At 39.3% G+C, this 15,738-nt stretch overlaps 1 protein-coding gene across 4 annotated transcripts in view; it reads left to right on the forward strand.

Moving 5' to 3' along the window:
• Nucleotides 1-691: 691 nt before the first annotated feature.
• The window catches only part of CD86 (CD86 molecule), a 67,029-nt gene continuing 51,982 nt past the window's right edge, over nucleotides 692-15,738 (forward strand). For 2 of the 4 annotated variants that reach the window (XM_025284991.3, XM_025285021.3), the window contains exons 1-2: nucleotides 754-840; nucleotides 15,079-15,138. Coding sequence is in view for 2 of the 4 variants with exons in the window: in XM_006073429.4 (XP_006073491.3) it covers nucleotides 827-840 (14 nt within the window). In the remaining 2 variants the exon portion in view is untranslated. Of the gene's footprint in view, nucleotides 841-15,078; nucleotides 15,139-15,738 lie in introns of all 4 variants that reach the window. The other 2 variants (XM_006073429.4, XM_006073431.4) reach the window with 1 other exon arrangement.

The raw sequence follows: 15,738 nt of genomic DNA on the forward strand, positions 1-15,738 counted from the left end.
GCTCTTTATCACCAGTATCAACCGGGAAGCCTGAATCAGCTATATGAGTATATATATATATTCCCTCCCCCCTTTCCCTCCCCCAACCCACCCATCTAGTCATCACAGAGCACATCTTTTCATTTTAGGATACTGCTTTCTTTTCAGGTCTCTATTTCAGGATCCTTTCTTTGACCAGTTTAATCTTTGGCTATAATAGGAGTGACATAATAAAAGCGGTGGTTTTTGTTTGCCCTCCTTGGTTGTGCAGATCTTACATGAGAACATCCCCTTGTCCTGAAGTCCAGTGAAATCTTCTGTCATCTTGGTAGTAGAAATCACAAGGGGAGGCTACCCACTTCCAATACACATCCATACTAAATCATACTTTTTATTGTCTTACCATAATCTATAGGATATTCTTTTATTCCATTTTATAAATGCAGAGGTCTTTTTCCCCCCTCTTGTTAATTATGTTAATTTTTAGGCTTTTTGAGGGAGTTTCAAGAGGGGAGATTTTTAATTAATCTCATCTTAATGCCATGTTTGGAACTCAAGCCACTGGAATTATTATTTTTTAAATACATTTAGACGTAGGTGAAAACACTCAAATGCAAGAAAAGGGTTAAATTTCTTCCACAAGTGTTGGCAAAATCTGTAGAAAAAAAGAGGAACAGCCTTTAATACAGAAAGTTACAGATTATACAGTCATTGAGGAGGAAGGCTTTCACGGATGTAGGAGGGGTTGCTCCTCCTGCCACTCTAAAGCGGACTAGCACAGACAGACAGACGGACAGACAAGCGCAGTCCATTCCCAGAAGTAACCCCAACAGCAGAAATAGCGAAAATGCGTTTCAAATGGTGAGTGATCATTCTTATTCTTTGAAAGACAGTTATGAATTAGGTGACCTCAGTGTCAGGCTGGGGTTGAAGATGGTGCTGTTTTCTGTCCTTCTTGCCCAAAAATGCTAATTATGTGTTAAGGGCATATTTATGTGGCAGGAAAACTTGGGAGAAAGCTCCATCTATGCTATGGAAGGTTTGCTAAAGTCTTGAAGGCATTCTTCCCTTCTTACTCTACCACTCTAAGTTGATCCCATACCTCCAAGGCAGGGGAGATTTAAAAAAATTCCTACCAAAAACATTTGACTACTAATTAAAAATGTGAATTACTGGACATATCAAAATGTTTATTGGCTGTTAGGGGTTTTTTACATAATTTAACTTTTTAGATTTGCTTTTTAAATATTTAAATGTTGCAGTTACTGATTTCATGAATCAGGAAACTTTTAAATGTCTGTACAGGTATAACAAATGTCAGGGAGTAAATTCAGTGGACACCAAGTTCAGTTTGGCCTGGGGGTGGGGAATGAGATAGAAACAGTAGAAGAAAGGCCAAGAAAAAGGAAGAGGAATAAGAAGAGGTGTAAGAAGAAAATACAGAATCCAGACAGTGAGTCACAAACAGGCCATGGGAGATTCTGAGCACGGTGAAGTAGCAGAAGGAGGTGGAATAATTCAATTTGCTACCGGGTATTAAATATGCATGATATACGCTAAGTTTACTGTGATTTCACTATATTTTAATCTTTGCAATGAATCTCAGACAGATGATATCATCATTGTGTTTTATAGATGAGAAAACTGTGGCTTAAAGAAGCTTAATAATTAACTAAACATCACGATGGTCAGAAGGAGTAAAGCTGAGATCTTTCTTTCCATCTTGCCCTGCACCACAGGGTTTCTCCAAGCCCTGGCAGGCCCCCATGGCTGTGACTTACTGGAAAAAGTCACACATACCCTTCTCTTGGATGGTAGCAGCTGGGGTTACTGGTTATTATTGTTCTTTGAAAATCTACATAACCCTCATCTACCCAATGCTTACTGGTTTGGTAGATAGCTTTTCTGCTTTTACTTCAGAAGATTAGAATTTAATTCCCAAGTAAAGACTTCTTTTCCCTCCAGTGAAATTATTGCCCATATAAGAAGTAAGCAATTTCAGAATTTACAGATTTTGTGGAACCATAGAAGTGATACCCCTTAATTATGCTACAGATGTGTATAGAACCAAAGGCCACTGTGTAATTGTTGTTGTTAAGATTCTCTTTGTTTCACAGTGCTTGAAAATTGGTCATGAGCAGGAAACTTCAAAATATAAATGGCCAATATTGTTTAGTCCCATCTGAAATAAAAGAAATGCAAATTAAGAGTGAAATGACATTTTTCTTTTAGCAAAATGACAAATATTTTGAAAAGCAAGTGAGAATCCTATGATTTCTAAGGAGGGAGGAACATTTATACCCTTGTTACTTGTTGATGATAATACAATCTTTCTAGATGATAATCTAGTAATACATACCAAAAGCTCTGAAAATATATATGCCTATTAACCAAGTAGTTCAACTTTTAGGAATTTATTGTAAGGATTCAGGCATATTTTTCTTGCCATTGTTTCTCATAGGGAAAATCTTAGAAATAACTTAAATGTCTAAACATAAGTAGTTGGTTAATTATGGAACATCCATAATGAAATACCATGCAATCATTAAAAACTTCTAATGTAGAACAATTCATGTGTTTCGCTTACAGAAAAATAAAAACAAAAAACCCAGAATGTACACTGCTACTACTGTTACACATAATACCTATATACAATGTTAGTCAGAAATACAGATGATTTCTATTTTCTACTTTGTGCTTTTGAATTTGGATCACATCTGCAGGCAGAAAAATAAAGCTAGATATTTAAGAAAACATAACCAATAGCTGGCTTCTTTCAGAAAAGCAGCCAGCTGTCCAGTGGTACATGATCACTCATAATTTGTGGAGTTTCATTGTTAGGGCTTGGGTCATTTTTGATTAACTTTTTTGTTTCTTGACTGTCTCTTGACTCCTCAAAAACATACTCTCTCTACCCATAAATCACTAGATCCTGATAAGCCTGTTTTCATAAAATATTCTATGTGGAAGAGATCAGAATGCTCATTTCCTTATTTTGCAAATGCATAGTATGGCTCTAGAGAGAGCTGCATGGTAAAAGGAAGAACAGTGCAGGGGTTAAGTGCCCACACTTAGGAACCAAAGTGCTGGGGTTTCTGTGCCTGACTCTTTCACTTTCTAGGTGTGTGACTTTGGTCAAGTTGCTTAACAATCAAAATTCTTTAGTGTTTTACTGTGTAATGGGGATAATTGTGATAAGTGTGAGATTTTAATGAGATAATCCATGTAGGGTTCTAAGTACCTTAGAACCTTGCTTTGAAAAGTACTCAGTGATTATTAATATTGTTTATTACTATTACAGTTAGGATTAAGAAATAGAAGGGAGGTCATTTGTCCAAGATAATACAGCTACTTGATGTCAATGCTAGGACTAGAATTCAGGAAGATTTTTGTCCAGCGTAAGTGTTCAATCTGCTCTGAGCCTCTCAGTTCAGTTCAGTTCAGTCACTCAGTCATGTCCAACTCTTTGCGACTCCATGAATCACAGCACGCCAGGCCTCCCTGTCCATCACCAACTCCCGGAGTTCACTCAGACTCACATCCATCGAGTCAGTGATGCCATCCAGCCATCTCAGGGCAACCCTAGGCTGGGCTCCCAGGGGAGCTGACATGAAACAGGCAGAGTCCAAGGACAAGTCCAGCCACTTCCAGAGAATGACTCTGATCACAGCAGGAAGTCAAATGCTGGAAAGGAGGATGAGGGTAAAGCAGCTGAGACCTGAGTTAGATGCAGAGATGAAGCCAGGAGCAAAGAGCTATTGCAGAAGAGAAAAGATGGCTCAGAGACCCTCCTGAGGCTTTTATAGGCCACAAGCTGTGGGCTTCATGGGGAGTCTACATAACTTAAACAAACCCCACCCCCCAAGGTTGGGGTGATCAAACAGACAGATGGGGTGTATGGAATTGCAGATATACTGCTAGAAGATGCCTGACAGATAGTTTTCATAGAGGATAAGGTGGACCCTGGGAGGAGCCAGAACAAAGACACCCCCCTGCCCCCACCCCCACAAGCCCAGGCATCCATTGTGATTATCCCAAAATCACAGCCTACATTTGAAGAACCATAAACAAGCAAAAATACCATAAAAATTTTTTTTTAATTCCACAGGCAGCAGAATGCATAACTGATTTAAGGTAACAACAAAATCATTTAGGAAATTATTAGACTAATAAGACTATAGGAAACTGATTCAAGGAGAAGAGTTGAGAACATGAGACCGGGGCAGTTATGGTGGGATCAGAGAGGAAAGGACACATTTGGGACATATTTACAAACTAGAATTGGCAGAATTTGCTTTTTGACAGATATTGAGCTTGAAAGGAGAGATCTAAGTATATAGTGGCATCCTTCCCAAAATGTGGATGGGTTTGGGCCATGGGGAAAGAGGACAGAAGTTGAATTCATTTTTTAACATGCTAAATTTGAGATCTCTTGGACCAGCTAGATGGTGATGTCCAAGCAGACAAGCGGATATACAGGTGTGAAGTTCAAGAAAGAGGTATAGGCTGCAGAAAATATTAAAGGTCTTCAGCCTCAGTATAGGTTATAGTTGAAAATTCTCTTTGTGGGTGAGATTGCTAGGGAGAGGGGATGGTGGAGTAAGAAGAAGCCAAGGATAGAACCTGGAAAACTTCAAGATCGAGGGAGGTATATGAAGATAAAGAGTCCACATTAGACATTAAGGAGGGCCTCGAGAGAGTGGAACAAGATAGGAAAAAAATGGTGTCACTGGAACCCAAAGAGGAGAGAGATACAAGGAAGAAGGCAGGCATACACCTGAAACTAACACAATATTGTAAATCAACTATACTTCAGTTAAAAAAAAAAAAAAGGAGGACATGGCCACAGAAAGACAAAGTATATTTACTGAATTTCTATACTGAGCATCTGAGATACAGAAAAAGTGATTCTAGGGACTGAGGGTTAAGGGTTGATTGTGTCCCCTCAAAATTTGTAGTCTTAAATTGCTTTCCAGAAAAATTATAGCCATTCACAATCCCACAATCCGTAGTATATGAAAGTACCATTCTTCTTAATGGGACCTCAGGATGTAACTGTATTTAGAGATAGAGTCTCTGCATAGATAATCAAGCTAAAATGAGGTTGTTAGGGTGGGCCCTAATCCAAGATGACTGATATGTTTAAAAATAATTGGAAATTTAGACACAGAAGCAGGCATAGAGGGAAGACAATGTAAAGAAACCTGGAGAAGATAGCCATGTACCAAGAAAAGAGGCCTTGTAACAGATCCCTCCCTTATAACCCTCAGAAGGGATCAGCACTGCTGATAACTTCATTTTGGACTTCCAGCTTCCAAATTTCCATTTAAGCCACTCAGTACTTTGTTACCACATCCCTAACAATCTAATCCATTTGGTGGGTGTAAATAATCCTTTGGTGAGAGTGCAGATAGTCAGAGGAAGAAACCATGAATAAGTATTTCAGAGAGGTGAGGGAGGAACCAAAAAAAGGATTAGGTCACCTAAGCTAAGAGGAGAAAAACATTCCACAATGTAGAGGGTAGTCACAGTGTTAATTCTGCAGAAAGGTGAAGTAGGAGAATGACTGAAAATATCAGTCCAGAGGTCTGTGGCGACCTTTGCGGAGCACTCAGCTAAGTAGAGAGGTAGGTCTTAGAGAGCTGAGAAGAGAGACAGCAGATAGACCACTCCCACAAAACACTGAGTGATGAGAGGGGACCTCTTCACTGAACCAAGCTCGTCTATGCTGCCCAGAAAAGAGCCACATGGAGACACCTTGGAGTCAGCCAGACAGACCTGGTGTCTCCTCTGCTTTTTCCAGCTGTCATTTTACATGTTCTAACACAGATTATATTCTCTTTTTTTAAGCCCTAAGAAATGTGTTATTTAAAGCTTCCCAGAGATGAAATCTATGATGAATCTGATGTTGTAAAGGGGATGTTGTAAGCCTGTGGTGAATCTGATGATGTAAAGGAAAAGACAAGCCTGAGTGGAATTTGGGGGATCATTCATAATGTATGTCAATAAGCAGGAAAAAAGCATAGTAGAATTGGAATAGGGAAGTACTGAAGCATTTTCTTAGAAAGCTTTAAAGTCAAAATGAGCCTAAAATTTGCTTTCTGTAGCCTCAGGATATTTTTTGCCAAGCAACCCAAATATCACACTTCTTTATTATTGAGGATCAAATTTATCAGGTTTGACTTTACTAAGGAGCTAATAAAAATTTGTTAAATGAGCATTTAGTGAAATAAATAAATTAGTCAGTACCAGACAGGAAATAATCATGGGATAAAACCTGAAATAATAAGGACCCAAAAGGAAAACCTAGATCATCACCTCCATCTTATGACTATTTTCAACCAACTAAACTATAGAACTATCAGCAAGAACCTGATAGTTTTAAGGCAGCATGGAGAGTATAGAACAAAAAGCTGACATATAATTTTTATAGTGTAACTGGGAATAGAAAACAAAATTATGAAGTGACAAAAGCAATCCAATGTAGTTAATAATTAAGTGATTTAAAAATATATAAATAACAAGAAATGTTCATTTTCAGTAGAAATTGAAGAAATGCCAACTCAAACATCAATGAGGTATTTTCATTTATCAGATTAAACAGTAAACAAATAATCCAATTAGAAAATGGGCAAAAGATATAAAGACATTTCCCCAAAGAAGATATACAGATGACAAATAAGCACATGAAAAGACATTCAACATCATTATCCATTATGGGAATGAAAATTAAATCCTCATTGAGATATTACCACACACCTATTAGAATGGATAAAGTAAAAAATAATAGTAACACTAAATACTGGCAGGATGTAGAGAAACTAGATCACTCAGATATTGCTATTGGGGCTGTAAAATAGTACAGCCCCTCTGGAAAGCAGTTTGGCAATTTCTTACAAAACTAAGCATACATTTATCATATAACACAGCAATTGCATTGTTGGGCATTTATCCTGGAGAAATGAAAACCTATGTTCACACAAAAAACAGTACATGAATATTCATACCGGCTTTATTCCTAATAGTCAAAAACTAGGGGGGAAATGTCCTTCCATGGATGCATGATTAAACAAACTGAAGCACACATGTACCATGGAATCAGATCAGATCAGATCAGATCAGTCGTTCAGTCGTGTCCGACTCTTTGCGACCCCATGAATCACAGCATGCCAGGCCTCCCTGTCCATCACCAACTCCCAGAGTTCACTCAGACTCACGTCCATCGAGTCAGTGATGCCATCCAGCCATCTCATCCTCTGTCGTCCCCTTCTTCTCTTGCCCCCAATCCCTCCCAGCATCAGAGAAGACTCTTGAGAGTCCCTTGAACTGCAAGGAGATCCAACCAGTCCATTCTGAAGGAGATCAGCCCTGGGATTTCTTTGGAAGGAATGATGCTGAAGCTGAAACTCTAGTACCATGGAATACTACCCTGCAATAAAAGGACTCAACTATTGATACACACACAAACTTGAATAACTCTCCAGGGAATGATGCTAAGTGAAAATGCTGATCCCAAAATGCTACTATGTGATTCCATTTATGTGACATTCTTGAAATAACGGAATCACAGACAGAACAGTTGGTGGTTGCCATGGCTAGGGGTGGTGGGCAAAGGAAGAGGCATGTGTGGCTGCAAAGAGGTAACACCAGGGAGTCTTGGGGTGATGAATCAGTTCAGTATCCTGATAATGGCAATTGCTGCATGAATCTATGTGTGTGAGAAAATGGCAGAGAACTACTACATACACACACATAAGGAGTACACGTGAAACCTAAAACTGGTGGAAGCTGAATAGGCTCTGTGGATTAAACCGATGTCAGTCTCCTGATTTTGCCATTGTACTAGCATTATGTAAAACAACGCCACTGGGGGAAACTGGGGGAAAGGTGCAAGGGCCTCCCTGTACTCTTTGTCCAACCACCTTTGAAGCTTTGTTTCAAAATAAAGAGTTTAAAATGTAATTTTAAAAGACACAAAATACTCATCCTCACTAAGTATTAAGGAAAATGACAGTGAACCACCAATGAGATATTTTCATTTATCAAATTAACAATTTATGTTTTATTAGGAGGTCAGGGTAAAAATGCTCAGTGTATATATGAAGAATCGTACCGTCATATACCACTGATTGTGGGATTGTGAATGGCTATAACTTTTCTGGAATTTAAGACTGTATCAAAAGCCTTAAAAAAGCATATACAGGCAAACTTGACCACTGCCTATTTCTCTGTCCTTAGTAATTTTTTTCAGTTTATTCAATACCTCTATGCCAGGCACTGCTGCTGCTGCTAAGTCGCTTCAGTCGCGTCCGACTCTGTGCGACCCCATAGAGAGCAGCCCACCAGGCTCCCCCGTCCCTGGGATTCTCCAGGCAAGAATACTGGAGTGGGTTGCCATTTCCTTCTCCAATGCCAGGCACAGTGCCACACATTAGAAGTATACCAAAGATGAGTATACATGATTTCTGCACTCAAAGAGTTCAGATTAGTGGTATAAATATCAAATATGATGACATTTTTATAAGAGTGACATGTGGGAGGGAACCCCAGGAGCACAAAAGTGGCTGTTTTCCCTTTGTCTGTAGTTCTGTGTCTTGGAAAAATGTTTGAGTTTTGAGTCAGTCGGGCTGGTGTCAAATACTAAGAAGTTAATAAGTAATTTTGTACTTATTAGCAGTGTCACCTTGGGGAACATCCAGCTTCCTAAACTTTAGCACTTTCATCTGTAAATTAAAGTAAAATTGGTACTTACCAATGCTATGAGGGTTATAAGCATTTATAAAGGATGCAAAGTCTTGTGAAAATGAAATATCTGAGGCTTCACATTCTTTTCTTTAAAATTTATTATTTCCAATATTTGAAATGAAGTCTTTAATTTCTTTGGCTCTGCCTTTTCTGGTTGAATTCTAGCAAATGAATTCTTACTTATAACTCAGAAGTTGCTATAATAGACCTCCTAATTACAGATGAGAGAAGGCCAGGCTCAAGGCAAGTGAATAAAGTGAAAGCCAAACAACAACAAAAAAAGCCACCTAAAATATATAAATGTAAGTTAAGCTTAATAAATGTTCATAGTTGTAAGAAAATAATGTTAAGAAAAACAAACTGAAACCCAGTTATCAGAATTTTCACACATTCAGGCAGAACTATCCCTTTACACACTACTTAGGTATCGATCTGAGGGGCTCCTTCAGTTGTGGGGGGCTTTAGGAAAAACATTTGCTTAGATTAAAGGAACTTTGGGGCAGGTTACTTACTTCTCTAAGTCTCAGTTAATTCATCAGTTAGAAGGTTTAACAGTTTCCGTTTTTCAGAGGAAAAGGATGACGTGAGCTAATGCAGGAATATGGAATGTGTGGCTCAGAACAGGGACAGTGGTAGCTGCGACGGCTGGGACAGGGCTAGGAACGGACGTCAGGTATTGTCCCTGGATCCTTACGACAACCATGTGAGCCGAGTATTATTTTCCCCATTGAAAACAAAATGAGGAAATTGAGGTTTAGCAGGGTTTAGTAAGTCACTCAACATCACAAAATTAGTAAGGGGCAGAGTAGAGAGACTTACTCAAAAAGTGCCAAACCACACCAAAAAAGTACGCTGACACCTGACATTCTAACGATGGTCACATAGCATTATCAGCTAGAAATTACAAAAGATTCAATTCTATATCTCACCAACATCTTGAGATCACCAGCTGTGTGTCCCTGGGAAAATGGCCTAACTTTTCTGAAACGGTTTCCTCTTGTAAACTTTGTATGTTTGCTGTGCGGATTAAATGAAGTGACAGATTTGAAGTACTTAGCAGAGCACCTAGCTCATAAGCAATCAGCTAACAGATGTTAGCTTTAAGGACATTTATTGGACCTGTTCCTTTGCTAAGCAGCGGGAATGCAAAGGGGAATGAAACATGTCCCCTGCACTTGTGGAAGACAGGACAGGAGAGCCATATGAGCAGTGAGACTGTAGCACAATGAGGAAATTGTTATAATGGAAGAATACATAACGTGATTTTGGAGGAAGGATGATAGAGATATTGTGAAAAGAGGAGGGAAGGATGGCCAAAAAAAATAAAAAAGGTTTCAACTGTGAACCGTGGAATGATTGAATCTTGAAGGAGAAGAAGTATTTTCCAAACAGAGAAGGCAGGAAAGGCATTCTAGACAGAAGGAACAGTTTGTGCAAAGGTAAAGAAGGCAAAGAGTCATGAAAGGGTTTGTGAGGGTCCAAAACTAGAGAACAGTTCATGTGACTAGAGGGTGAGTTATATGAGCTGATCAATAAAAGCAGAAGAGAAAACTCAGATTCAGGCTGTGAAGGGGCCCATGGATCTTGCTAAGTAAGAAGTGTGATAACTATCCATGAGGAACAGGGAGTAAGTCTTTAAAGCAAGGACGTTCCATAAATCAGATTGTTCTTGATGAAAGATAATGGTAGGGTAAAGCAGAGGACCCCAACCTCTGGGATCTAATAATGCCTGATGATCTGAGGTGGAGCTAATGTAATAATAATAGAAATAAAGCACACAATGAATGCAACGTGCTTGAATCATCCTGAAACCATCCCCCAACCCTGGTCCGTGGAAAAATTGTCTTCCACAAAATCAGTCCCTGGTGCCAAAAAGGTTGGGGACCACTGGGGTGAAGCATAGTGAGAAGGAATCAGCTTGGAGTCTGTTGCAATAGTCCTGATGAGTGGTGACCAAGATCCTAACATGGGCCGCCAATGAATTGGAAGTGGGTGGTGAGGAAGGGGAAGTGAAGGGGTCACTTAAACTTACGTGTGAAATCCAAGTTATGAAAATGGCTTGGTCCTGTCTTACCACAGTCATCCCAAAGGACCAAAACAAAAACACAGAAAACCTCTTTTAAAAATAATCTCTTTTGTTTGTATGCAAATAGGCCATGCACAGTGAAAATGCAACTCAAGTGTGATGACAAATACAATATTTTGTCTTCAATCCATGAGACATGAAGATGGAACTGATTTACAAGTGCCATCCTTCTTAAAAATTCCAACTCCTCACATTAAAACTGTAGCTAACCAGCGCAAGTCTTATTTGAAATTGTTTTTAGTCTTAAACCAGATGTGTGGGAATCTATTTAGGGCACTTTTCCAAAAAAGGTTTACTCACATTGCTGAAGAGTAGGAAGAGCAACATCATGTTTTTTTTCCAGATAAAGGTGTGTGAAGGGAACTGCAAAAATTACACTTCTATGGTTCTGCACTACCAACTTGAAAATTGCAAATCCAAGTTGACAAATGCATATTTTAAAGGTTCGCAGAAGTCTTCTGTGCTTTGCTTTTGGTTACAGAGATGACACAGGGAAGTGAGCCTTTGGGTAATGCAGTGCCTCCTCCCTCAACCCTGTTGTGAAATGGAAGCTTTAAAAAATCCAGTGGTTTTTTTTTTTTTTTTTTTAACAAGCTTAGTCATATTAGCTGTGCTCTGTATGCCCCAGTCTAGTTTATTTTATTTTGTAGTGCACATTTTATTTATACTCATATAAATATTTTGCATAAAAAGGTGCTTTCACAGATCTTTGTGCTTCCCTAAAGTTGAAATCTGCTGTCGTTTGTTGAAATGTGTTAGTTTTGTTATGTTTATATTCTCTCCTCTGCACACATAGGAAAAAATATATGGAAGTAACTCTTCTAGCAACTTTTACATTTTAGAATATTACCTCATTTTATTTCTTCTAACTGAGGTTATAAAGGAAATGACAAATGTCAAATGATTTGTCATTTCAGAAACTGTTGAGAAAGAAACAACAGTTTCTCAAAATGTGTAAGCACCTATTCTTTAGCAAGGGGCCACTTTAAATTCAGAGATCACAATCTTCTGAGTTGAGGTTCAATACTCCCAGGTAAAGCTAAGATTGAAAGGATATCACTTTGGAATCAGATATTCATTTCGTTAGATTCTGAAAAGTGCCATCACCAATATTGGCAGTTTATTGTATCAATCTTTTAACTTGCCATTGTATAGATTTTATTCCTTTTGGAAAGATTTTATGTAGTTTTGTTATTTGTTAACTAATCGGCCATCTTTTGTGTAAGCTATCAGAGGAAGCCCTGAGATTGTAAGATTATATTGTAATAAACCTGAATAGCTAGAGTACAGAATTACTAAATTAGTTAAGGATCACTGAGTCTACCCCTCCTTCAAGGGAGCTCTCTCAGTTGGGGCCACTCATGATTAATAGTCATGCAGACACTGTAACTACTTAAAATATGAAGTATCTCTCAGATAGCCTATCCTTGAGATGGAGGGCCTGGGGAAAATTTTCCTAATTGTGGCCTACCTGATCTAGTTAGAATCTATTTCATGCTCTTAAGATGGTATCTGATCATTAGGGCATCATATGTAACTGAAGTTGTTTATGTTGAAAATCAGCTGCTGGCAAGTACCCTAACAATATTGGGGCTTCCCAGGTGGCGCTAGTGGTAAAGAAACTGCCTGCCAATGCAGGAGACGTAAGAGACGCAGGTTCAATACCTGGGTCAGGAAGATCCCCTGGAGGAGGGTATTACAACCCACTCCAGTATTCCTGCCTGGAGTATCCCATGGACGGAGGAACCTGGGGGGATACAGTCCATAGTGTCGCAAGGAGTTGGACACGACTGAAGTGACTTAGCACACACGTGCCTTGATATTATTAGACTGTGCAGGTCTCCTGCAGGATATGGGAGGGCAGGTACCCTTGGCTTTGGCTCACCTTGGATCCCAGGGCTAGCCCAAGGCCTGCACTCAATCAAAGCTGGTTAAGCATTTGTTGATGAATGAAGGCAAATTAAAAAGTAGGAATTCTAAATCCATCTGTGGATTTTTAAGGATTATTGGAAAACGGGAAATGTTAACTGAGATACAAAGACGGCTGGGAACAGGTGAAACATAAAATGTGCATATTTGGCTGCCACCAGAGTCTATAGTCACTGCCAGTCCCCATGGAGGCTCTGGCAGCAGCCCTGATGCTCTGCCCAGTCCTTCCAGTGTGCGTACACACGGCAGGCAGGTGGGAAGGGGTGTTCTGGGTGTTATCTTGCTGCTTCTGATCCTGGTCTCTGTCCACCAAGTGAGTTGTGAATTCCTCAGTCCCTTAAGCTGCAGTTGCTCTGTGACTTCACCTTGCTTCTCACCCGCAGTCCAGTTCCCAGCTAGTCGCCAGGACCAGTCCCCCAGTGAAGGGCCTTGTTCCACAGAGACAAATATCGCCATTCCTCACACTGCAGACATCACACTTCTCAGAAACTCCTGATTTCTGGGTGTGTTGAAGCCTATCCCCATCCCATTCTGCCCTGTCTCCACCAGACCACGGATCACTCTCAGATCCTGAGTATGGGATGGCTGGTTCCTCACATGGCGGGGTTGTTGTACCCAACTCCATCTTCCTCCCCTTCTTCACTCACCCCAGCCCAACAAAGAACAGCTCATCTGAAGCTCACCCCCATCTCCGGTAAAACAGAACTTCTTTCTCTAAAATGGATGTATCCTGACACCCTTTCGACAATTTTTTTTGCTTAACCTGCTTTTCAGTACGTGCTGATGTAATCTTCAATACAAAGAAACATATTTTGCTGCTGAAATTAGGGTATGTTTTGTTAAGCCACCACGCGATTTTGAGAGAAAGTGCCCACAAGAATCTTTTGCATTCACTTGATAGAATCTCGCAAAAAACCGCTGGTGCCCCTTGCCTTTCTGACTTCTTAGTGGACACCTAGGCAAAAGTGTATTATGCATCCTAGTTTTGGTGTTCAGAAGTTGATCAAACACAAGTTAAGAAACAACACACAAGGCCTCTTTCTTAGCACGCATGAATGATAGGTGTGAATTTGCATCATGAGAAAGTGAGTAAAGGAGGGGCATCTAGAGAGACCAAACAAGCCAGCCTAAGATGGGAGGGGAGCCGTGTTAGAGGCTATAAGGGTGAGGGTCTCACCTACCTTGTCAACCCACTTGCAGGACATAAATACTGAGGCTGCAGAATTTTGGTTCAGAGGAAAATACTCAACAATACTTAACTATATAAAATTTATTTCAAGTATAAGTCAAGATTTCATCCCCTCCAAAGAAAAAAGAAACATTTTATTTCTAAGAATGTTCCTCCAGAAACATGGAACTGAAAGCTATTTTTAATTGATCTGGCCCTTAGAAAACAATGGGGGCTTTTCCTTTGATTTACCTAAGGAACTGACATAAAAAACAGTTTCACACCAGAAAGATGAAAAAAAAAAGTCAAAATAGAAGGCAGAAATACAAACCTGGAGATTTTCCACTGCAGCATTTTATGTGTGGCATCTGATTACAAGTGTGCAACACGGAGAAGTGAATCTTTGGACTGTGAAATTGATGCTAATTTCTTACCCACTAATCTAGAAGCCCACTAAAATGTCACAGCATTCATTTGGTTGCTTTACCAGGAATCAATGTATGTGGTTAGTACGTCTGTGTGTTTAATTAATAGATTTTATTTTTAAAATAGTTTAAGATTTACAGAAAAATTAAGCAGATAATACAGAGAATTCCCATATGACCCCTGTTTTGTAGACCATTTCCCCTATTATTATCATCTCGCATTAGTGTGGTATATCTGTTACAATTAATGAACCAGTATTGATATATTATTATCTAAAGTCCATACCTTAAGTCTCCCCCTTTGTGTTCTATGAATTTTGATGAATTTCTAATAGGGGGTTCCCTGGTAGCTCAGATGGTAAAGAATCTTCCTGCAATGCAGGAGACTTGGGTTCAATGCCAAGGTCAGGAAGATCCCTGGAGAAGGGAATGGCTACCCATTCCAGTATTCTTACCTGGGAAATCCCATGGACAGAGGAGCCTGGCAGACAACATCATGTCCGCAAAGAGTTGAACATAACTGAGCAACTAATACTTTCTATCATCTTTCTGTTCTATACTTTGTCTCACTCTTTGTGTTGTATGAATTTTGACAAATTTATAATAACCTGTATCTACCACTATAGTATCACACAGAGCAGTTTCTCTGCCCTCAAAATCCCCCGTTCTCCACCTGTTCATCCCTCCTCATGGACACTGGCAACCACTGATCTTCATACTGTTTCTCATGGGTTTGTGTTTTCTAGGTCATCTAGTCAGAATTATACAGAATAGAGTCTCTTCAAACTGTCTTCTTTCATCAAAAAGTATGAATTTAAAGTTCTTCCATGTCTTTTTGTGGCTTAATAGCTCATGCTTTAATCACTGAATAATATCTCATTGTATGGATGTATCACAGTTGGCTTATCCATACACTTATTAAAGGGCATTTTAGTTGCTTCTGGTTTGGGACAATAATGAGTAAAGCTGCTGTAAATATTTGTGTGTTGGTTTTTGTGGGGACCTAAGTTTTCAGTTCATCATGTAAATACCTAGGAGCATGACTGCTGGGTCATATGGTAGGCTTATGTTCAATTTTATAAGAAACTGTTCCAAAGCACCTTTCATTCCTACCAGCCATGAATGAGAGTTCCTCTTGCCCCACATTTTCATCAGCACTGGGCACTGTCAGTTTGGTGAATTTTAACCATTCTAACAGGTATGTAGTTACTAGCTCATTGTTGTTTTAATCAGCAATTCCCTAATGATATATGAAGCTGAGCATCTTTTCATATGCTTATTTGCCATCAGTATATCCTTGATGACTTTTGTATGATCTGATCTTTTGCCATTTTTAAATTGAGTTGATTTCTTATATTTGAGGTTTAAGAGTTCTTGGTACACTTTAGATACCAGTCCTTTATCAG

Source organism: Bubalus bubalis, chromosome 1 (genome assembly GCF_019923935.1).
Source record: "Bubalus bubalis isolate 160015118507 breed Murrah chromosome 1, NDDB_SH_1, whole genome shotgun sequence".
Lineage (NCBI taxonomy): Eukaryota > Metazoa > Chordata > Mammalia > Artiodactyla > Bovidae > Bubalus > Bubalus bubalis.